This window comes from Penicillium paradoxum, assembly GCF_028828445.1.
Source record: "Penicillium paradoxum strain IBT 22861 chromosome Unknown utg000005l_segment0_segment0, whole genome shotgun sequence".
In the NCBI taxonomy this organism is placed as follows: Eukaryota; Fungi; Ascomycota; class Eurotiomycetes; order Eurotiales; family Aspergillaceae; genus Penicillium; species Penicillium paradoxum.
The window spans coordinates 4,234,627-4,258,180 of NW_026643183.1; the positions used below are offsets into that span (position 1 = coordinate 4,234,627).

Consider the following 23,554-nt stretch of genomic DNA (forward strand, 5'->3'; position numbering starts at 1 on the left):
CATTTATGGGCTCAGAGGGACAGGTATGGGTATGGCTGATCCCTTGAATCAGATGCAAATAAAAAACAGAGAAAACGGGACAAAAAAAGGGAGGCATCATAGCCAATATAAAGGAATAGAGAAGAGAAACAGAAAACAGCAACCAATCAATAGCGACCAAGTAGCTCGATGATCACTTTTGGGGAATTTTCACGGAAAGAGGGGGAAAAAAAGAAATACAACTCCGTCGACCAACCCTCTTGAGAGAAAGGAAAGAAGAAAAAAAAAAAAGAACGCTAAGAAGGTCCCAGGAAACGAAAACACTCCACAGAGAAAAGATCAGACGGATGAATGCAAGTCGAGGTTAGATGATGGAACCGCATTATTGCAGCTGTGCGGGAAGGAAGGAGTAAAAGGAGAAGCAGTTTATCCAGTAACACCCATGGCACCTGGACTCGGACGCGGTCGGTAAGCGACGTTTGTGGACTGGCCCTCAGGTAGCCCTGGGTTTGGCTGGCTGCCGTTGCTAGTGCTGCGGTCACGGTGATACGCCGCTGGGGGAGGAGCAATGTCAAGTCCGACTTGGGCGTTGGCGCTCACCGAGTGACAGTGTCCGCTAGGCTGTCCGCTAGGCTGTCCACTAGGCCCAGGTACATGTCGCACCGAACTTTGCATTTGCCAAGCTGCATCTTGAGATGGATCGGTCTCGATACGTGCAGAAGCCGGGGCACTGTTGTTGCGGTTGGGGGTGGTGATCGTGAATGTCTCGCCACCGTTCGCCGGTCTCTGCGAGAAGCTGCCTCGAGCAATATCACCGTATCGTTTAAGGATTTCTTTGGTTGTGACTTCGGCATTCTCTTTGAAGAGAGTTGGATCGCCCAAGATTGATTGCAGATCCTCCGGGATCTGTTGAAACAGTTAGCACAAACCTAATGGATTCGACCTTGAAAGAGAGAAACTTGCCTCACAGAAAGCATCATTATAAGTGATCAAAGCATTAACAGCCTCGATAGACAAGAAGCTCTCTTCTACAGTGCTGTTCTTAGCATTGGGATAGAGGATATTAGGTGTGATGACCGTTGCAAGATTATGAATATCCATCTTGCTTCCAGATTCCTCATCCACATGCGAGAAGGAGGATGTCCAATTCAAGAAAGCAAATAGGACTTCCATCGTATCACGATGGGCCTTCGGAAGTAGACAGCATGTCAAGTGCAACAGTCGTCTTTGTTTCTCAGGGTCATCCATTTCTGCGGCACAGGTTAGCAGTGCACGGGCAGGCCTAGAATCCAAACATGAAAACTCACTTTGTGAGACTACAAACAGTCCGTGGAGCTTAAATGTCAAGAGGGGATCGGGCATCTCGCGAAGGAACTTCTTCAAGAGAGCTGCAATCTGCACGGGAGTCTCCTTAGTCAGATCAACTTGCTCATACCTGTTGTCGATTAGCTCTGAGGTATCCTTTAATCGCCGAATATTGCCGTTCTTTCGGAAAACACCCTCCACAGACATGTCCATCTGCCGCATGGCGGAGACAGAATCATCGACCAATGTCGGGATGCGAAGCGCACCAGGCCCAACACCGTGAGTTGACTCAGTGCCCTCCTTTTCGACCAAGTAGTCTAGGCCCACTCCAAAGACACCCTTCTTTTTATTGCCCTTCTTGTTATCCTTGAACGCGCGGCCGAAGATGTTCCATATGGTAGGTTTGCGGGATTCAATAAGAGAAAGAAGTTCCTCCATGTTGAAATAGCCTTCTACCAAGGGCTCCATCTGTAACACAGCAACGTGACGAACGATGAAATACTCCAGAGCAGTCAGTTCTGAGAAGTACCGCTTGGTTCGGGTCGGCTCCATAAGCGCCTCCAAATTTCCACTCGATACTCCCCGCTGGTGGCCACGGTTGTACCTGGGCATCTGCTCTGTTCCTCCAACAAGTTTCGTCCCGGCATGTCTATAGGCATTAGGCCGCTGCTCCTTGGCTTGCTCGGCCGCAACAATGCGCGGGATATCATCCAACGTGAGAGCATCCTGTGCACCGAAAGTCATATCGCCGACAGTATCGCGATTGGTTTCCCGTTCCTCAACAATCTGGAAACCAGGGCCTCTCGGACCACTGCCGTCATTGCCAGCTGATCCTGGCCGGGCACTTCTGCCTTCTGGTCCATCGATGATTCTGGATGCGCGGGCCCGCTTATAAGTTGTTGATAGTGTTCGTTCATTGCGAATGGAGCGAAGTCGACGCATCTCGCCGACTGTCTGTTCGAGGGATGTTTCCTCGAAACCATCTCGAGCGGCAGGGCCATGAGACTTGGAGCGTGTGTTTGCTCGGCAAACCCGGGATGTGACACGATGGCCATCCTTATTTTCATAATCTTTAAGATTTGGGTCGTCTGGGCCGAATTAGGTTAGACAAACTGCCAGCGGCATGGGGGTGGTGCAAAAAGGGCCTACCTGACGTATGAGGCAAGGTTCCCCCGGACCGAAGTACGGCGAGAAGTCGTGCAAGTGCCACTTTCAGCAAGAAAACAAATTGCTGCAGCTTTGAAACAGGGGTGAAACCCCCTGAACAGTGGGGCCAAGGTTCTTTTGGTGGGCGCAAGCGCCGCAGTACACTTTCTCCTCATTCCCGCTCCATAAAGCGTCTTGAAAATCAACAGTCAAGTCCTTCTCACATGATCTGCATGAAAGATGAGGCGGCTTGGTGTGCCAACGGTTCTGTCCCCACTGAACACATTCATCGTCAATTGGTTCTTTACAGGAGGTACAGCAATCCGAAAGCTGATCGGCCAAGCCTTCCACTCCAGCCATCAGGTCGAGTGGGGCATCGTCGTCTTCTGGCTCCGCTAATGACTCTAGATCACGGAGGTGCTCCAGGAAATTTTGCAAACCATCTGGCGCTGACTTCTCGCGTTCGAGTTTGAGCGCACCTTGTAGGCCGATGCGGATAAGGAGTTTGAGGTAATGAGCGAGACCAGTTACCAGAGACAAAAGCTCCTGCGTGACACCAAGTTTGCGTACTCCAGTTTCCTGTGTTTTCGACAGAAGAGCGAAGAATGCGACAATCTTTTTGCAAAGAAGTTTGGCTTCGCGGCCATAGGACAGTTCTGGGTGGAAAATATCAGCCGTTGACTCCAATAAAACGATAACAGCTGCGCACGACTCACCTTTCAGATCGTGGGACTTGATATAACTGGCCAACTGATCGACTGCACCAAAGAGAATTTCCACATGGCCAATGAAGCGCTTGGCAACCAGAACACCGTCAATATAAGCACCATTGCTCACATGGAGCAGCATATCCGAGATGCAAGCAGCGGACGATTCTTCGAAGGTAGAGAGGGTATTCCAAATATTGAAAACCTTCTCTTCCATAATATCTTCTTCATCGCGAATTTGCTGTCGCTCTTCTTCGCTAGCATCCTCATCCACTGGCGGAGGCTCCCATGTCTGACCAGCAGGGGATAAGCGAACGTTCCAAAACTTGTGAATCATATAACATTCGGGATGCCAGTGTTGATTTTGCCCATTGCGGTAAATCTCGACGAACTGTTTCAAAATTGCAGTATGACATCCATGGCACCGTTGAGCAAATTGGGTTGAGTAGTGGAAGTGACAGTAGACCTTGCTTTCGTGTTCATAATACGAGTCCTGAGCACCGAAGACGGTCGGACAAACGGAACAAGTAAAGTGCTCGATATGATACTTCCGGTCTAATGCGGTGATGTATGATCCACGTAGTGCGCCTCCGCACTCATGGCATAGAAGGCTCAGCCGTCTAAAGTAATCGGTTTCACAAAGCGGAAATTGGCAGCTGCCATCTTCTGAATCGACAGGGAAGAACTTTGAGGCAACTATCTCACCACAATCCTAAAAGAAACATGCATGTCAGGGTCAAAATCCAATCGAACCAGGGTCAAAAGACCAACTTACTTCGCACTTGAAACACTCCAGATGAAAAGTACCACCTAGCGCTCGAACAAACTGGCCTGTGAGAGGCTCACTGCACTTTTGGCAAAGACGCGATGAGCCACCGGGGGACTTTGTTTGGCGGCCATTCACTCGCGAGCGATCTCGGGGTGCCGAGCGGTCGCGGGTTGCTGAGCGGTCGCGGTGACCGGCCTGGTCAGGTCCAAGTCCACGACTTAAGCGTCCATCCTCCTGGTTCACTGGCGTGATCGGACTCAAGCCTGCCGTTCGTGTTGATGGCGAATCGAATGGAATTAAACTGTCTTCGGGGGAGGTGGGTGTGTTTTTCGTATAGCTAGCCCCGTAGCCCGAGGTGTCGACGGTGGGACGGCCACTGGGGTTGCCTGCGACCAGGCTGGCTGGGAGTCCACCTGGGGGCATATTGGTCCCCCGTCAGTAGAGGAATAGTAGATTCGCTAGATTGAATCACGCCGAACGCTGAATGTAATGTATCGGACAAGAGAACAGGCGAGGAGAGGTGGTGAACTAAGTTGATAGGGCGGGTATCGAATCGAAGCTGAAACGCTGTCAGACTGGCGGGAAATTCAAGGTCGACTGGGCGCGTACGGTCAAGAGTCTGATTCTTAAATTAGAACCTCATGCGTTGGCTATTTTAACCGGGATCATTACTGTTCCCCGGAGTGTATTCACCCTCACGCCATGTAAAAACACGTGGGGGTGGCTGAAGTAACAGTGATGAAGATAGCGCGCGCAGGATCACCAGAAGAAATCCGTGGAGTCAGTATAGAGGGAGGGTGGCTGTAAACGAAGGATCTGAAAGCGCGCAGGCTTGAGGACGCGGGGGCCGGTTTCGAGGGGATTGGAGCTTTCAGGGTAAGACCAACAGACGGCGCAGGTTATTTGTTGACAGTCATCCCAAACTGAACCGAACAAAATCCAGAGCCCCGAGAAAAAGATAGAACAATTAAAGTGCAAGGGCGAGGGGAAAAGAAGTGGGCTAGGGAGGAATGGAGATGGAGATGGCTTGGGCATTTGTTGCCCCCCTAATTAGTCCAGGGCCCTGGATCACGTGTTCTATACAATTATCATTCCCACTACTTTAATATGAGAGTTCTATTCATTATCTAGGCTGTTCCGAAGAGTATTTCAGCTCTTCGATTGAATTGGAATGTATGAGACCCAGTAAACAAACATTCCTGCCTTGTATTCTTTGTGTGCAGCCGGATTAACATGCATGTATGTAGCTCCTTGTCTACCGCCCCTTATGTGCCAACCACGGGTCCAGTGCTTTTTATAGAACATTCCGTAGAATAGTTTATATTTTCTCTTCAATTAAGTCACTATGCAGGTCAACATAAGAGCCAGATTTCATGAAGGATGAGCGTTCTCACCTATATGTAGATAATAGCCACACTCCGACAAACCAAAAGAGATTCAAGACGATCGTGGACTTTCTACTTACCTGTGAATGAGTTTTCTTTTTTTTTTGCCCTTCTTTTCTTTCTTTCTTTCTTTCTCTCTTAGTGTATAGGCTGAAAAGGCTACCTAAGGTGCTTCGTACTGTTAAAGATCAGTTAAAATAGATACATACAACATATACCGACATGATGTACCTAAGTCCGAGGCTAAGATGCTTGGGTACATAATGTATGTAACTTCTTGACATACATGCATCATGATCCCCAGGTAATTTACAAGGTTTCTGATACCTTAGCTCGGTATGGAGTATATATATGTCCCATGGAAAGACGCTCCCCAAGGCCATTTTTATATCTAAGAATGACCGCTACTCTGCGGAGTGATTGAGGGGGGGGTACCCGCACAGGAGAAAGTCGGAGGCTGGAATATGACGTCCTGGAACGAAATATAGGGGAAACACGGGGTAGAAAACCTCCAAAATAAAAATGAACGCAAGGAAAAGAATACCTAGGTATGATAAAGAGAAACGCCGTGAGATACAAAAGGGCAAGCAACAAAAGGAATAAGCAAACAGCAAATAGGTGAAGTCAACAGGTCAAAATTGTTGTGTTGAAATTCCTGGCGCATGATTCTGACCTTGGAATTAACCTTCACCTATATCTACCTCAGTTCTTCACCCACCAACCTTTCGCCTTCAACTATGGGATCCTTTTCTCATCATTCTTGCTTTTGAAAACAATTCAATTCGCCGATCCGAAGCCAAGTCGCCCCCTCTCTGCGCATGGTCCGCCTATCTGCAAAATGGGCGACCAGTGTACTCTACGCCTCGTGCGAGTATGTGATTTCCACTTTGATGATCCATGCCGATACACTGGCAGAAATCAAGACTAATCTCTGCCTCGTATCAAAACAGGAGTTGAGACAGGTTGAGCGGAGTGAGCAGCTTGGTATGGAATCAGTAGACATCTCTTGGGCTTCAAGATAACCCGCACTGAGACTCGCACACTGATTTCAACACAGCTTTTACTATCAGTTATGAAGAAAATAATATTCGTGATATTCAGGCCCTTATCGTCGGGCCTCCAGGCACCCCATATGAACTGGGGTTTTATGAGGTTCGATCCACCCAGTTCAAGCATTGGCTTGACAATTTTTGGAGGATGACCAACTAATGATGAAAACCTGGCAGTTCTCAATCAAAATCCCACCAGGTAAGGTTCGCCGGTTTTTTGTGGCTGCAACTTGCTGATCACACTAGGATAGATTATCCGGCGAATCCACCTGTGGTGAAGATCAGGACGACCAACAAGGGCCGAACACGCTTCGGCCCTAATCTCTATGCCAATGGGAAGGTCTGCTTGTAAGTGCGCCTTGTAAAGTTGGTTGAAGTCTTCAAGAGCTTGCTACTGACATTTTCTAGGTCGATCTTGGGGTAAGCCTGTCTAAAAGCACTATGAATGGTATGAAAAGTGACTGAACATGGCGATAGCACTTGGCATGGTTCCCGAGGAGAGCAGTGGTCGCCCGCACAGGGGCTTGAATCGGTTCTTTTATCGATTCAGAGTTTGTTGTCGGCAAATCCCTACACGCTCGAGCCAGGCTTTGAGGACACTGAAAGAACGAACGACACGGAGAATATGGAAATCTACAAATCCAAGGTAACATTTCTCACCCAAAGTCGGGGCAAATCGGCACCGCTTACAGTGATATAAGATACGCCATGAGAATCTACGACTCGCAGTCATCACACCCCTTGAGCAAGCTATCCAAACTTCGCCTCCTCGCCGCCGAATGCCACCAACGGACGGTCCGTCCCCAAGCCAGGGAGAAGATAGCGATGCCGAAGCAGAACCAGATTTCAGTACTTACAGTAGCTTCCAAGACTTTTGCAAGCGACGGTTCCTGTGGTACTTCGAGTTTTACCAAAATGCCATCGAGAAAGCTATCGCAGATGAGCCTAGAAGGCAAGGCACACCTTTTGTCCAGATGCCATTTGAGGGCCAAGGCAACAGCATGACGGGCGAGTGGAACTACGTTGATTTGAAAGCCCGCTTGCTGGCTGTTCGCGATCAATTGCTTGAAGAGACACGTTGCTGGCTCGTCGAGGGTTTGGCTTTGGTCGAGGAGGATGCCGGAATTGCAGTGAAACTGAGGGGCCAACGTGAACAGATTGCTGCGGAGCTGAGCACTAATCCTCAAATCATCGATCTGTCACTGGTTGATGACAATCCTTTCGCCTGGCGACTCACATACGTTGGTCGCAATGAGTCCAGACTAGAAGGGGGTATCATCAAGATCAAAATTTATATCAGCCCCAGACACCCGGAAGAACAACCCCGTGCCTTTGTTGAGACACCTCTCTATCATATCCGAGTCTCCAAGCTGGGCGTTTTGATGTATCTTCCTTCGCAAGCTGAAGAGATGGGCCATCACATCGAGGGTATCATCAGCACCCTGGAAGACGATAATCCGCCATACAATCCCCTCATGACGGTCAACCCGGAGGCAAGTGGTCTGTGCTGGGGCTCAGAACTGGATCGCAGGGTCTATAGGCGCAAGCTTCGGGCGTCTCTGGAGGAGTCTTGAGGACTACGCCATGAGAGTATTTGCTGAGCAATGTGTCGCACAAAGATATGCCATTTTCTTTTTAGCTATCCTCATGTGAATTCTATCTCACCTGAGGCATAGAATTCTTCCACCTCTATCTTTCACCTTGCTGCATTGGTATCCTTCAAAATGATGGAAAGCCTGGGGATTGTGGGGCGCGTGGCGCCGGCGTGGATTGATATGATAGCACAGCAGAAATCGATATTGATATGCGTAAGAGATTCAAAGAGACACACAGAGGGTGCCATATCGTACATGCTTGTACAGAATAGAGATATCCATCAACCAGGTAGATTGGCGCCAAGATGAAGCACTCCAGCCCATAAAGTGTCTGCGCACGGATCACCTGATTATCTCCGATGCCAACTTCCCCTTTTCATCCAACTCCTGCCCCCAATTTCCCTACACCAATACAACATGTCGGCAAAACGGCGCACACTCGAGTTAGGCAATGTCCTTGTGGTTGGAGGCTGCGGCTTCTTGGGGTGGCACATTGTTGATCACCTGTTGAATTTCCCTTCCGAGACCGACCCCAGTTACACTCTACCAAAGCCCGTCGGCGATGCGCGCTTTGAGTACCCTACCCTAGGATCTCGCTACCCGGAATGCCATTCGACCGTGTCTGTTGTCGATTTGCGCACCACCAACAACCGTCTTCCCGGCGCCAAGTACTACGATGGCGACATCACCTCCGTCGACTCCATGATGGAGGTTTTCCGCGCTGTCAAGCCCGATCTTGTTATCCACACTGCTTCGCCCTCCATGATCGAGGGAAATAAACCCTTGTTGCACAAGGTCAATGTGGAGGGAACACGTACGCTTCTCGAGGTTGCTGGTGGCGAGCATGGCGACTGGGGTGGTAAGTGCAAGGCATTTGTCTACACCAGCTCCAGCTCCGTGGTCCACGACACACAGAGCGATTTGAAGAACGTCAACGAAGAGTGGCCGTACATTCGTGGTCCTGCACAGAAGGAGTATTACTCCGAGACTAAGGTAAGACCTATTTTAACTCGATGGGGTTCAGCTATGATCAAGCGCTAATTAGATTCCTTGCATGTTTTTAGGCCGATGCCGAGGAAATCGTCCTGAAGTACAATAAGAAATCCCCCAATGAGATGCTGACAGCCGCTATCCGCCCGGCTGGCATTCACGGAGAGAAAGACACAACAGTGACACACAAGATCCTAGAGCACGGATCCAAGGCATCAGATAGAGTGCTACGGATGCAGCTCGGCGAGAACGACAATCTGTTCGATTTCACCTACGTTGGAAATGTGGCGTATGGCCACTTGCTTGCTGCGCACCGACTCCTGGCAAGTTATGACCTTCACGCGGCTGGCAAGGGCGGGCCCCTGGATTACGAGCGCGTGGATGGCGAGGCTTTCAACATCACCAACGATTCTCCGGTCTACTTCTGGGATATTACCCGTGCGATGTGGGCACTCATCGACCGTGTCGTTGAGCCGGATCAGGTCTGGGCATTGCCAGAGGGTCTTCTTGAGATCGTCGGTGGTCTCGCCGAGACTGTCATGGCATTGTTTGGCAAGACCCCGCGTCTTACTGCCCGTACTGTGCGCTATTCGTGCATGACCCGCTACTACTCTGCCGAGAAGGCTAAGCATCGTCTAGCCTATATGCCAGTGGTGCCCTTGGATGAGGGTGTTGCCCGTGCAGTTGGGTATATTGTCGCCCAACAGAAAGCGGATGCAGGAAAGAAGCAATTGTAATTTGAAATTAGACCATGAGATTAAAAAAAAGCATCTTATGCTGTATTAATATGACTATTTGCCCCCATGCTTGACAGATTTAGCTGCTGTGTGAACCCAATTTCTCTCGCTTCTCCGCTAAGGCTTGATTTGGACGGGTTCCAAGGCTGTTGACCGGCGACAAACATATGGATGGAATTCGCTATCATCCATGACTGCACAAGTCGCTGTTTGGTGCAGTCCAGGCTGTTTCCGCTTACTATTTAGGGAGTCCCGGGACCGTCTGTTTACAAGGCTACTATGTCGGGTACATTGTGTAGTTACATGTAGATTTTGTCCACAGATACCTCACGTATGTTATTGAGAGATCGGGACAAGCAGTCATTGAAACGATATATTCCGGCGTCAAAAGCCAATTTGCTCCGCCCTCATTATATACATATATACCAAGATATGACTATTGATCATACCCACAAGACAATCGAAATGGCCGACCAGGAAAACGACTGGTTCGCCTACCAAACAGTGTTCAAACAAGATACCTGAAGCCCTTGCGCATGCGTAGGGATTCGTCTGGGTGCTCCATGATATCGTTTTCGTTCGACGCGCCTCCCGAAACATCGGCAAGCTCGGCGTTCTCGAGTTCCTTATTCAAGCGGAGCAGCATCGAGCGGAAGTACCAGCATCCGCCAACCGTAACACCGAACATAGCCAGCACAATTCCATAGCTGGAGCGGTAGCCGTTGTCGTCCAAGTCCCAGACGTAGGAGCCGGCGACGTTGCCCAGTTGACTGAAGGCGTTGATCATGGCAATAGCCACAGCTCGCTTGGCGGGAGGACGAGGGAATGAGGAACTGATCCATGAGTAGAATACAATAAATCCTGCGTAGGAGCCGGCCTGCAGGAAGAGCGCAACGTAGCGGGCGGCAACATTGCTTGTGCTCATACAAATGATGAAGCCAACAGCCCCCATTCCGAGCGGGCCTAAGATGTGCCACACCTTTTCTTGCGTTTTGTCGGCGTGCCACGCGTTGATCACGGAGACAATACACGAGAAAGCCCAGGGAGGGGCACTCATGAGCAGAGTAGGAACGTATCCGAATCCGAGAGTACCGGTCAAGGTGGGCTATATAGAGTTAGTAAAAACATTCCACGCTCGTTTGGTCTCATGAGTCTTACGAAGAAAGCGTTGAAGGATAACCCGACAACGTAGGCAACGAAAGTAAACATCATGACATAAATCTTCTTATCCTTCAGTGCCATCATCAAACCGCCAAAGGCACCAAGCTCTTCACTATCGGTATCAGCCTCGCCAACATCTTCGATCATGCGCAGCTGTGCAACCTGGCGCTCTTCCTCGGTGAACCCGCGTGCATTGTGCGGTAGATCGGGCAAGATGAATGCGGCCAAGATGGCGAGGAACATGGTCACGGCTCCCTCAATCCAGAAGAGCCAGCGCCACGCCGCATGGCCCAAGACGCCTTGCATGTTGGACAGAACACCGGCACCAACGAGAGCAGAGAATGCATTGGAGATGAGATTGCCACAGAACAGGATGGCATTTCGGGTGGTTAATTCGCGGCGTGTGTACCACTTGGAGAGGATGAGTAAGGCGCCGGGCAAAAAGGCTGCCTCAATAAAGCCAAGCAGGAAACGAACTGCCACCATGTGGCCAAAGTTTTTGGTGTTGCCGGACAGGGTGGAGATAACACCCCACAACAACATGGCGGTCGCAATGTAGAGAGAAGGTCGTGAGATGCGGTTGATGAACATATTAGATGGCACCTGCATGATGATGTAGCCCACGTAGAGAATACTCAAACACGTGGAGTACTCGGTGTTACTGAGCTGAAGATCTTCCTGTAGACCTTTGAGACGGGCAGCAGCCATATTGTTGCGGTCCAGGTAGTTCATGATGTAGATAGCGACGAACAAGCTGCACCGGGCATCGAGCTTGCGCTTGAGCTGCTTCTCGACAACAATACGGCGGGCTGGATCCATCTGCAGCTGGGCATCTTGTGTTGGTGAGGCAATGTGCTCGACATTTTCAGTTCGTTCTTTCTCGGCTTCGACCTCTAAGCGGCCCTTGTTCGCTGAGATATCGTCCGCCATTGTGTCCACGGGTGTATTCTCAAGGGCGAATAATCCGGGGATCCGGCAGGGGGCAGCGTCTTCCATTTAAGGCAATACAAAAAACCTTATGGTCACCCCCGCGCTAGTCCTTTTTTTCTTCAGTGAATAGTACCCCGGTACCCCCACGCCCAAAACGGTAAGACGCGGGGGTCACAGTGGAGCTGACCGACTCGGCCACCCGAGATCAGTCGACATTCCGGTTTTGGAGGGGACTTCCGGCAACGGATTTTCAACGAGTAATGGGGGCATCATCCATGGTATGGTATGTGGTGGTATCTGGCGATCCCTTCCCGAATATAAAGAGGGATGATGAAGACGCCCAAGTATGTGATGGGAGAGATGGGGGAGGGAACGAGCGTCGGCACGGTAACTTATCACGGGGACTCGGGAACACCTGCACTTCTGGGCATTTACGCGACACACTCACGGGGCTCCAAAAAGAAACCAAATTTGCGCAAAACAACCCCGTCAAATTAGAACGGGAGAAGTCGGCTAACCAAGCCTCTGTACGGAGTACATACTCTGTACTGCATTCCATTTTCACCCACGGACCTCTACAATCCCGAGACCTGACTCTACTTCCCCGCCTCTCCGCAATCCCTGTTTGCTCTTTTCTCTCACCGAAGTCATTCTTGATTCGAAATGATCTCCTGTCCCCGGAAACACAGCAGTGGGAGTGCGGAGTAGCGGAAATAACATGGAGAAACAACACCGTGGTTGTTATATCTGGTATGTAGACGTCATCCGAGCAAAATCTTGACAAATAGATTCCCATCGTTCTTTGTCCAACCATATCCACTCTGCTCATGTGGCCCTTTTCCGCCCAGGTATTCAGGAGAAAACCCGGCGTTTTTGGATCCGACATCCCACGTTCGGCCTACCGATGTTTTGCCGGTGTCCCCCCACATGGGCGTTGGGAGTGTTTAGTGACTTGTATGAGGCAGATGAATACCTGTTGCTTCGGCTTGTTCTGTGAGCTCAATTTCCTGCATATGGTCATCCTCATGCCACCCTTCCCGGTCATCCTTGACTAGTCGCACAAAACAAACGTCAAGTATCAGCGCCACGGCACTGATAGCAACCCCGAAGAAAAGTGCCGCTCGATACCCCATGATTTGACTACCCGACCGCCGGGCAATCTGCTCTTCAATGGTAGACGCAAATCCCAACCCGAGACTGTTTCCATAGAGATTGAGCGTGCCGATGACGGAACCAGCAATCCCCTGCTGATTCCGACGCACAGAGTTGCTGGCAATGATTTGCCCAGCCGTGTACACGAAGTCAGGACAGAAGGAAAAGAGGATAACCGAAGGAAAGATCTGTGGCCAGTAGGATTGTTGAAGGGGCACTGTCGCCATCAGCGCGTTTGAAATCAAGATCGTGACTGTGCCAATAGCCAAGATCCATTGGGCCGCCATTCGTGGAATCATCCACGCTGCGAGACACGCAGCTCCTGTGGCGCAGATCACGAATGGGGTCCAGCCCACGGCGAACTCGAGAGGAGTCCAGTGCCAGACCTTTTGGAGCCACAAAACCTGGTACCAGATCAAGGTTCCTACAGCCATGTAATTGAGTAGCACGACAAAGAGCAACATCAGAAATGAAGGAGCTTGGAAGATGTTGAGTGGCATGATGGGTTCTGCCGCATAGTTTCTTTCCCAGAGCAGAAAGGCTCCAAATAAGATGATTGAGCTGATCAAGAGGACGATTTCATAGGGCGTTGACCAACCGACGCTCGGTGCTTGACTGTAAGATTGTGAGTATCTTTTCCTCATAGATTGCGATTGGCGGCTTACTTCCAAACAAAGCTGAACAGGATCAATGAGCTTGTGCCAAGAGCTGATCCAATGCAGTCGATTTTTCCATGTCGATCGACCGGTGGTTCACGCGGACTCAAAGCCCAGAGAGGAGCGAATGTGATCAGACAAAGGCAAGCACTAGGGTTGTCACATCATTGTTAGTATTGTTTCAATTCGAGTCTATTGCATACAGCGCCTACATGAAGATGAAAAACCACTTCCATTCAGTCCGTTGTAGGAAGGCGCCTAAGAATAAAGCCCCAAAATACCCTCCCGCTGGCGCCGATGCACCAAAGAGACCCAGACTGAGATTTCGCACGCGACCGGGGGGATTAGTACTCGATATCATGGCCACTGCATTAGGCATGATAAAGGCACCCCCGAGACCAGCCAGAGCCCGCATCGTAACAAAGCCGAAAAAGTCGGTACAAAAGGCCGTGGCCAAAGTGCAGAGTGTGAGCCAGGCGCCTCCGGCTAGCACGAGTTCTCGATGGCCATATACATCTCCTAATCGACCACTCACTAGCACAAAAGTTCCTTGAGTCAGACTGTGTGAATGTTAGTCCAGGGTTCTGGGATGATTGGTACACCTTTGAAGGCTCGATGCCTTGAGTTCTTCTTACGCATAACTAGCGGCGATCCACGAGGCATAGGTATCTTCGACATTTAAGGATTCACCCAACATGCTTCCTCCAGCGATCCCCGCAAAATTGACTGTCATCTTCTCTTGTCAGCCTTTGCCTTTGGTTCTCACAGATACCATTGGCCAGCACTATACCTGTACAAGATTCGCCAGAACCAGCAGCGCAGTAATGACCACTTGACGCGACTTGGTCGTTCGACTGGGCAACGACTGTTCAAAGACTAGTTGGCCATCTCGTGGTGACAGGTTGCTTTCTACAGGAACCTGCGTGGCTGGAACGTGTTCCACCGGAGTCGTGGGATGGGGGTCTAGGCTGCGGGGTACGGACGAGCCAACTGGCTTAACTTCATGACGAAAGGCATGTATCAACGACATAATGGGATAAGATAAATGGAAGGCTATCAGTGCAAGAAACACAAAGCTCGATGGAAGATTGTGAGTTGAAAAGAAATTATTGTGCGAGGGGTCAGGATTTAATAGGGATCCAGTGGCCTTCTCACTCAATAGTCACGGTGTCCTCCGGGGCTGCATTTTGTCTGATATATCAGCTTTGCGGTACTAATTCCGTGCGCGGGAAACCTAGGGAGCTCGAAAGATGCAATTTATAGTACATATGTAACGCCCCTGCGTATGTCCGGCTGAAAACATGTTCAAGACCTCGTAGCTTCCTCGGGGCTTCGATTAGGAAATCCTATACTCAGGGAGAGAGGCGATTACATGCGATTATAGACTGCAACTACTGTATATCGGTGAGATTCCAGTCTCGGGCTAGAAAGCCTACTCGCATGGAAAATACTTCCTTAAACGGATATCATATCCCTAGTGTGGTGTTGTGAGTATCGCAAGCACCCAAATAGGTATACACAAGAGTTTATCTACCTGTAGTCTTGCCTTGAGTCAATAATCGGAAGCGACAGGAAAACATCTTTGATTTCCCAGATCAATTCAATTCTAAAAGTTTCATCGGTCCTCACGAACTAGGCTGCGGTACTGATTGTTGGGATCTTGCTCTTCTTCTTCTGCCGAAGGAATTGTTTTCTTCACGCGACAAGGGGTCCCGACAGCGACAGAAAATGGCGGGATATCCCTGGTGACAACGGACCCGGCTCCAATTGTTGAACCTTGGCCGATGCGAACCCCGGGAAGAATAATGACATTACTTCCAATCCAACAGTCGTCTTCGATAAAGATCGGATGGCCGAACTCAACGAACTTGCGGCGAGAAAGAATGCTGGTATCATGACCAGCCGTGATGATGCTAACGCCAGTGCCAATCTGCACACGATTGCCAATGACAACTAGGCTGGTGTCCAAGATAGTCACACTAGGGATGGTTGGTAAGATGAAACAGGGCATGTGAGGAACAGATCCACCTACTTCCAGTTGAAGAAGCAATCCTTTCCGATCACAGTATTGCATCCGTAGTCGGGCAGAAATGGTGGTTCAATAAACGTTCCATCTCCCACTTTACCGACGAGTTTCCGCAATAGCTCTAGACGCTTGCCGCCGATCTGGTCATATGTCACAGTCTTGGTGTCCAGGTTGTTGTAATCCGCAGCCAGTCCACGACACAGATGCCGTGCCTCTTGCAGTTTTGCAATGTTAGGATTATACCTGAGCAGGCAATAAGCGAATGTCGCAAATGGAAATTCTCAATGAAGACATACATCATTCCAGATATCATACGCTCATAGTCCTCACACATAGGCACTCGTGCCAGTCCTCGAGCGAGCTCGATGATCTCGGGGCGTTTCTCGGTCGCAGCCATTTTGAATAAGATCGTGATGTGCACAAGACCACAGGGATGGCTTGGGGTGAATATGAGATATGCTGGGATGGGACACCTCAAGCGGGGTGATTTGCCCGACATTTTGCCGTGGAGAATGCCAAGATGCCCGAGGGCGGGCCTTCCTAATCGGGTATGACGGCCAGCGTTGAACCGTCGGGGCACAGTACAGCATTCTCACCCGTAGTCTCAGGGTAGTTTCGATGGCATTATTATCCACGGGATGAGCAAGCTACGGTCAAGATTTTTCTTATGGATAAGGGAAGAGGAGGGAAAAGGGATGAACAGAGGACAGGGAAGCTCGCGTAGACACCCTTGTTGGTCAAGTGGATTTGACGTATATAATAGATGCAATTCCCTTTTCGGATTCCAATCTCTGAGGGGTATTTCTAAAGGGGAAAAAGTAAGAGAGAATCAAGGCTCATTGAACGACTTGTGTTGTACGTTCACTTCGTCCGCAAGCTTGATCGACTCCCGCCGTACAGCATCCATATCGAACGCGGCTCTGCTGTTGAAGATGGTTTCCATCCGAGACTTTTAGCTTTCGTCTCCTTAACGAAGAGAAACACGATGATTGCCATGATGACATCGAGGACCGCATAGAAAAGGAAAACATAACTGCCTCACGAGTTCATCATATATCGCGTCACCAACGAGCAAAGGATATTGAAACGCCATTGTGTTGATACTGCCGCCGAAGTAGGCAAGCGCTGTCATTCCAGTGCACTGTTGGCCACAGAATATGAAGAATGCGAGGAGTAATCTGTAGCGATTCACAAGCTCGAGCAGCTTGCGTTTATTGAAGCCCTCGGTGGCTCATAACTCTGCCCCTAGTCCAACATGGATCTCATTAAACTCTGCCTTCACTCCAGGCTCTACACACCCTGTTAGCCTTATGTGCTCTCCGGTTCGATCACTTGCATATACAAAGTTCAAACCCTAATGAATGATAACCCTCTCTCTTTGGAGGATCATGAACTTGATTCTAGAATTCTAGCTCACTGCGAAATGGCTTTGTAATGATAACTAATGTCCTTACCACGAGAATTGCATATTTATGTATCACTGATCTATCAGACATATCTCGATTGGCTGTACGGAGTATGAATCTAGGAATTGACTCGGTTTCAAACTGCAGATCCCCAAGATTTGAACACTGGCAGATCTGCTGCATAGGCTGGATCATTTATCCTCTGTTTTATTAACCTGGTTGAAACCCATGATGTAGTACACAGGACTATGAAGAGTACATACGCACAAGATTTACGGCACATTTTTGACTCAAATACCTGGTATATGATCCTATTTTGCCTAGGCATAGCTCCTATAGATCCAAGCCTACATATGTAGTCCGAGGGAAAACTTCGTCAAAAGAGTCCCGGTTCTATAACTAAACTTAGACCAAAGAATGACCTCGGCATCAAGTTAGGAAGACTTCTGCATGGGGAAGCCTGAATGTTTCGTGATTCCAAGAGTGGCACCGTGATCTGATTTATAATTATCTTGGGCAAAGGATCGTTTGATATATGTAGGTTGCCGTCGAGTGTTCAAGAGCGTAATGGCCATTCTATCGACACAGAACCTATTGAGTTATAGAACATCGTCTCTCCTTCCGAGAATATAGGTGCTTTGTATGCAGATGATCTTACTTTTGAGTTCCTACATATCCAGCAACTATTATGTGGACGTGTTCTCCAGATTTATGCCGGTCTCCATATATCGAAGTTGAGGCCTTTCTTTCTCTGCGTTTGCATCCAAGTAGGCGAATACAAAACATGTTTTGGATCTTCACTTTTCTATCAATTTCTCACTTGAAAGGTTCCCTTTTTACATCCTAGTATTCTTCTCTTCGTCTCCCACTTTTTTCCATCTTCTACTTTTCATCATCATCTACTACCCACCTCCTTCAGTCTCCCTCTCTCATCTCTGATTCCTTTTACCTCTGACTTTCTTGAGACTATCCGCAAAGGTGAACGTAGATAAGGTCTGAAAATCTCTATGAAGTGCAAACGCTAATTCATATGGCTAACGCTAGGCGACCGCCGCAATGTTTATCTCCCTGACTCCTCTCGCTCCTTTCGCTCCTCACTCGAACAGATTTTTGCGTGATCTCAACGCCCCGTACGACCCAAGCACTCCTGTTAGTGTGGCATTCCATCTTGTCAGCCAGCAGCGAGGTTGGAAGCCTGGATCTAAACGCTGGCGAAAGAGTTGGAATGCTTGCATGAACAGCGAGTATGATCGCTTGATTGGGTGCCGTGTGACTAGTCTGGCGACCTGGCAAGAATTGTGTGCCAAGGTTGGAATTGAAGGATCCTTCACCTCCATCAATCAGTGCAAGAAGGTATGAATCCCCCCGTTTGATGAATTGGAAACACTCACTTATTGTTGCAGGCGCTGGCTCGTGTCCATGTCAACATTGTTGACCTTTTGGATTCTTGGAACACCGATTCCACTCCGATTTGCTTCGAAAGCCAGAAAGCTCTTGCTACTTACACAAAGGCAAGTAACAAGTACTTTAGTCGACAGCTTGCCAAGCAGGACAAAGTCCTTAAGGTTCTATTGCGCCATCTTCTCTGGAATGCCTCTCTCTAAATGTATGGGACTATGTCTGGTTCAAAGGCATGGGGAATGTGTTCTCACGATGAATTGGGGCTGGCGAGTGAATCAGGACTCAAGAAGGCTTGGGGAAACCTCATGTGCTCCCATATCGCAGGATACGGATAGGTAGGAATGAAAGCTGATCTTGAGAGTGTAATGTTTTATTTTCCCGGTGGATAGAAATCATTGAATGTCTATGTTCATGTCTGTCTCCTGCAACTTCTTCCACCAGCCACTATTGTCAGGTCAATACAATTCAAGTCTTTGAGACTGCAATGAGCTGAATCCTTTTGGTTAATTAGTACCACGTTCATTCTCTCCCGCTGGCTGGTACACGATGTTGTGTTTGACCTATCACGAGTTGATCTTTCTATTTTTGCCACTCCTTGGAGTTCTCGCAGATTTGCCAGGTGGCAGGGAATCCTACCATCGAGCCGCCGGGAATGCTACATTCGACTATGTGATCATAGGGGGAGGCACTGTAGGACTGACGGTTGCGGCACGACTCGCCGAGCAGAGATACAGGGTGGCTATAGCTGAGGTAGGAGGATATTACGGGTACATATATCCCACAGCTCGGATTCTAGCATCATGCGGGCTTGGGGCGGGTGCAGATGCCCAAGCTACAACCTCGATCGACTGGAGGACTGTGGCACATGGTGTACCGGGTGCAAATTTCACATCCATTATCCAAGGGGGAAATGCCTGGGCGGGTCGTAAGAGATTGTCGAACGAGCCTGTTTACATGGTGAAATTAGCCGACATTAACCCTGATCAGCATCAAATTTTATGATATATCAAAGTTCATGCAATACCAAAAAAAGATGCAAATACAGAGAAACGCTGATCCTGAACAGGCCCTCTGCACATTATGTGGCAATATGGACAGAGCGTGTAAATGACTTACCTTTTCGAGAACGTGTTGCCCTTCTTCAAGAAAGGTCAACGGATTCTTGACAAATCGGTCGACAGACTATCTCGTATTCGAGAAGCTCCCACGGGCATCCCGCCCCACGTTCTCTGGGCGTAATGAGCAAGATCTGTCTTGGCTTCCAAATGATTGGCCAGAAGTTGAGGTGAGAGGTCATATCTATTCACTTCTCTTTCGCATGATAGGAATTAACCACAACGGCGACGTAGTATGTTGTAAGATCTGCATATGCAGGCAACTTTTCAGATCTATATAAACAGCAGCCTAGGACTGGGCTATATGCCACTATTGCTGCAGCCCTGGTAGCTCCAACATCACGAGGAAAGATGACTCTTCGCTCAACCGATACAGCCGATGCGCCAGTGATTAATCCCAACTGATTGGGGACGATCACCCGCCTGTCTTTCGCAGTCAAGCAATGGCCCCTGTAATAGTTGAATGGAAGTATTCCCCTAGGTCTGGCTTTCAGAGCGATGCTGAAATATTAGATCTCATCAAAGATAGTATGATGCCGATCTATCATGCATCCTGCACATGCAAAATGGGCACTCAGAATGACATAACCGGCCCCTAAATTTTCATATCGCTTGCGAGGGTCCGTAATTTTGGTATGAAATTTTAGGGGCCGGTTACTAGCTGCAGTCAATAATCAAGCAAAAGTTTTCGGTGTCACGCACTTGCGAGTTGTTGATGCGAGCGCATTTCCGATTCTCCCACCGGACCATCCACAATCAAGGGTTTGTAAGGTATGGTGCTTGTGACTGATTGCATTATTGCTAACCGGCTTCGAGAGACGCTTGCAGAGAAGATTGCCCCTGATATTATGTCCAATGGGCCGAAGTGAAAACCCCTGGCTTTTCATGTTTATCGAACAATTGTAAGCGTGCATGACAGCTTTCATGACCAAAATTGCGAGAAGTGAGAGAAATTTGCATTTAGAGAATTACCGTATATCCTGTAAATACATTTGATTCAAGGTATCAAACATGTTGTAGTCGCTAGGTAGGCAGTCAGCTGAGAACGCAAAGCCGAGGTTGTTCACAAATAACTCTTCGGGATTGAAAGCCACCCCTAATTCGACCGCATCATTGGTAATATCCGCATGTATGCTTCTAGAAGGCGGAACATCAAACCAACCAAGGTTTGCAAGTGGTGGGACGGAAGGGGCATTGTCAACATGTGGATCATTCGGGTCCAACAGACCGTTGTGTCTTTCATATAATAGGTCAATGTCTCCAGGACAAACATATGCGTCCGAGTGAGATGGAATCTTGAAATTGGTGTTGAATTCCCATGAAACGGGAGGTGGCATATGATCAATGTCGCTGTTTAGTCGTTGGCAATACAATTCCTCTAGATTCCGCCCAATACGCTTCGCAATGTTCCAGGACGTCGAGAGTTCTCGCAAAACCTGAAGACACAGCCCAACGGCTGCCCGTGATGACGGGCTTTGCAGGGCTTGATTTCCGCTGCGGGATCTGATCGCTGGATCAGTACAACATTGTTCAATGATGATCAATGCCGCTGAAAGCATGCAGTGCGTAGATGTTATGGGACTCAGTTTGAAGCTTCCGAAGACCTGTCTGTATTTCTCAGCCACGGTACACATCCGTCGGGCGGAATCGCTGCAAATCGACACGACTTTTTGGATAGATTCAGCATCCGGGGCTTTGTCATTGAGGTTCTGTTGTTCGTGTAGGTCTGCTGGATTTTTAACATCTTTTCTATCAGAGTTGTGTCTAAAGAATGGCACGCAAAGCAAAATGCACACAGTATGGTATACCATGTACAAGGTGTAGGCGTGAGGAAATCGAGAGGGGCCCGATGGACGGTCAACTTTCAGCTCTGGTGCGAGATCGTAATACCAGCTCTTGAGTTCAAGAACACAGGACTCAAAAAATGCAGAACGTTGTTCGGGTTGAATGAGTGGCTTTGGAGACCAGCTTGACAAATTGGATATACTCTGTCAGTTTCAACTGGATAGATGTTAGGGGGGGGGGGGGAGGTTTCAGGGGCCTCACAATGAGAGAAGGACTTTCTCGAATATACGACATAGGTCGATCATCGCCCTATGCAACTGCACCACTTCTCTTTGCGAGGCAGCCCTTAATTGTCCATTTCCACTTGCTGAGGGCAAATAGACATCCGAAGCACATAAAGGAAATGGTTTGTTGACGGCGCCTTGTGAATCCTGTGCGACAAAACAAGTAAGTTTGATGAAATGAAAGGTTTTCTTGTATACCGTACCAGTAACGTGCACACCCTGCCTGTGTAGCTTGCTGACAGCTTATCGTGGCAATACAGTGCCCAATAAATTTGTCGTCGCAACTCAATCTCGACAGCAGGAAGAGCAACTGCTCCGGAAAGGACGGAAGGGTCCATATTTAGGCCCATATCCAGGGCTAATCGGTTTGCCATACCTTGATGAAGCCGCCCCGAGGCATCAGATCCCATTGCCTACAGCCAATTAGTCTATCCTACTTGTTGAAAAATCTGTGGTATAGCAACTTACAATGTAGACCATTCCCATGATCGCCAATGACTGTATTGTTGTGATCTTGGGCCATCTGAGATCGTTCTGGATCAAGCTCTCTGCATTCTCAAGAAACATTTTGCCAGCTGTGTTTGAATCATCAGGATCTGATCTCACTTGGATGCGATCACAGTATCGTGACCCTAAGGCAAGGATGCAATTCAGAAGAAGTGGGCTGAAATATCGTCCGCAATGGTTCATGGACTCTCGAAACAGTTCTTCGTTCACCACTTGGAGCCAGGGCTGTTCCCACTCGAAAAACAGATCAATCAAATGAGATCGAAGGCCTTCTGATATCAAGGTTTCTTCTAACAAGTCTGTACTCCCATTTGGCAGGATTTCACAAGTTCCTGTGCAAGGGCAATCTGACTGATTTGATACTTGGGCTTGCACATCTAGATACCATTAGTGGATATTTTTCATTAGATTGGGGAAATGGGGCTGCTAAACCTCACCATTTGACGAGGATTGAAACAGCAATCGCCCACTCGTCGGACCAAAATACCGCACCTCGCCATCTTGATCAAAATTTAGTGACTCGTCGAGCGTCAGTGCGCCGTCAAACGTCGTACACAACTCATCATCCAGTTTGGAGTAAGCTAGTGCCGACTTCATATCAGGCTCGGCACCAGGATTGTCGGTTTTGATCATCAGTTGGATAGCGGCATCGGGATCAATACCATGGGCATGTAGTACACGCTCCAAAAGTTCAATCCGGTTGCGCAGCATGACTACATAAGACTTGGGCGCCGGTTGTCGCCCATCCTCTGCAGTAGAGTACTCGCATTCAACGCCACGGTCAATGCAGCGAGAGCAAGACGGTCGGACGCCATCACACTGTTGCCAAGTTAGCACAAACTTCTTCGAGTACTGGACGATGCACGAATGTCATCCATGAACGTTACCTTGGCTCGTCGCTGTCGACATGCTTCACAGGCTCGAGACGTATACTTTCTGTTGGGTCGCCTACGTCTGGCAGTATCATCTGCCGGTGTTGGGGGCATTGCTGAACGATATCTGGAAGAAGTGAGAGCGGATAATTATCCTTGGCTATTCATGAGACTCTGGGAGATGGCCTCGAAATTCCGGCGTGTACATTGAAGTGTTTGTCATTCAAGCTGATATTACAAAGCAACACGGCCATCCATCCACTGGGCACCATTCGTTGTTAACTGACGTGGTATTCAGTATAGTAGGGGTCCAATCAAGGGAGTTGAAATCTCTGTATTTCTGTATCCACTATTCCAGCAGGAAATATGACTATCTGACTAATTATCAAAAATACTGCGTGGACAGGATAAACTAAACTTCCGGTATGCCGATCTCATACTCCGACACACCCCCTTAGCTAGGCCAGTATAGTCTAGCTGCTTCCTGCACCTAAGTCGGCATGCTATTTCTCTCCCTTTATTGATTAAATGACCTATACTGTTAAATAGCTCCTACTATTAGATAGCTTATATCTATTATCCTCAATATTTTAAGGA

General features: G+C 48.8%; 8 protein-coding genes across 8 annotated transcripts; 3 read left to right on the forward strand and 5 right to left on the reverse strand.

Annotated features, from left to right (window-relative positions):
- Window positions 1–405: 405 nt before the first annotated feature.
- Window positions 406–4,329, reverse strand: N7457_006506 (GTPase-activating protein LRG1; the record flags this gene model as incomplete). Its single annotated transcript, XM_057177550.1, has 6 exons — window positions 406–885; window positions 982–1,261; window positions 1,304–2,372; window positions 2,434–2,515; window positions 2,542–3,849; window positions 3,913–4,329. The coding sequence occupies 6 exons, from the start codon at window positions 4,327–4,329 to the stop codon at window positions 406–408; spliced, it is 3,636 nt and encodes a 1,211-aa protein (XP_057031852.1).
- Window positions 4,330–6,129: 1,800 nt separating this feature from the next.
- N7457_006507 (ubiquitin-conjugating enzyme E2) lies at window positions 6,130–7,914 on the forward strand (the record flags this gene model as incomplete). The annotated part of the gene is given in 8 exon segments (XM_057177551.1): window positions 6,130–6,162; window positions 6,242–6,275; window positions 6,349–6,443; window positions 6,518–6,539; window positions 6,592–6,680; window positions 6,749–6,788; window positions 6,799–6,986; window positions 7,042–7,914. 8 exon segments carry the CDS (start codon window positions 6,130–6,132, stop codon window positions 7,912–7,914), a joined length of 1,374 nt encoding a protein of 457 aa, XP_057031853.1.
- A 438-nt stretch (window positions 7,915–8,352) lies between these two features.
- Window positions 8,353–9,662, forward strand: N7457_006508 (C-3 sterol dehydrogenase/C-4 decarboxylase; the record flags this gene model as incomplete). The annotated part of the gene is made up of 2 exons (XM_057177552.1): window positions 8,353–8,928; window positions 9,000–9,662. 2 exons carry the CDS (start codon window positions 8,353–8,355, stop codon window positions 9,660–9,662), a joined length of 1,239 nt encoding a protein of 412 aa, XP_057031854.1.
- Window positions 9,663–10,170: 508 nt separating this feature from the next.
- Window positions 10,171–11,819, reverse strand: N7457_006509 (uncharacterized protein; the record flags this gene model as incomplete). The annotated part of the gene is made up of 2 exons (XM_057177553.1): window positions 10,171–10,767; window positions 10,821–11,819. 2 exons carry the CDS (start codon window positions 11,817–11,819, stop codon window positions 10,171–10,173), a joined length of 1,596 nt encoding a protein of 531 aa, XP_057031855.1.
- An 878-nt stretch (window positions 11,820–12,697) lies between these two features.
- Window positions 12,698–14,591, reverse strand: N7457_006510 (uncharacterized protein; the record flags this gene model as incomplete). Its single annotated transcript, XM_057177554.1, has 5 exons — window positions 12,698–13,520; window positions 13,571–13,711; window positions 13,774–14,121; window positions 14,197–14,297; window positions 14,352–14,591. 5 exons carry the CDS (start codon window positions 14,589–14,591, stop codon window positions 12,698–12,700), a joined length of 1,653 nt encoding a protein of 550 aa, XP_057031856.1.
- Window positions 14,592–15,176: 585 nt separating this feature from the next.
- On the reverse strand, window positions 15,177–15,984 carry N7457_006511 (sugar O-acetyltransferase; the record flags this gene model as incomplete). Its single annotated transcript, XM_057177555.1, has 3 exons — window positions 15,177–15,540; window positions 15,594–15,830; window positions 15,884–15,984. The coding sequence occupies 3 exons, from the start codon at window positions 15,982–15,984 to the stop codon at window positions 15,177–15,179; spliced, it is 702 nt and encodes a 233-aa protein (XP_057031857.1).
- A 2,065-nt stretch (window positions 15,985–18,049) lies between these two features.
- On the forward strand, window positions 18,050–18,597 carry N7457_006512 (uncharacterized protein; the record flags this gene model as incomplete). The annotated part of the gene is made up of 2 exons (XM_057177556.1): window positions 18,050–18,346; window positions 18,397–18,597. 2 exons carry the CDS (start codon window positions 18,050–18,052, stop codon window positions 18,595–18,597), a joined length of 498 nt encoding a protein of 165 aa, XP_057031858.1.
- Window positions 18,598–20,477: 1,880 nt separating this feature from the next.
- N7457_006513 (Zn(II)2Cys6 transcription factor) lies at window positions 20,478–23,071 on the reverse strand (the record flags this gene model as incomplete). The annotated part of the gene is made up of 6 exons (XM_057177557.1): window positions 20,478–21,477; window positions 21,556–21,725; window positions 21,782–21,991; window positions 22,047–22,462; window positions 22,523–22,904; window positions 22,973–23,071. 6 exons carry the CDS (start codon window positions 23,069–23,071, stop codon window positions 20,478–20,480), a joined length of 2,277 nt encoding a protein of 758 aa, XP_057031859.1.
- Between the last annotated feature and the right edge of the window lie 483 nt (window positions 23,072–23,554).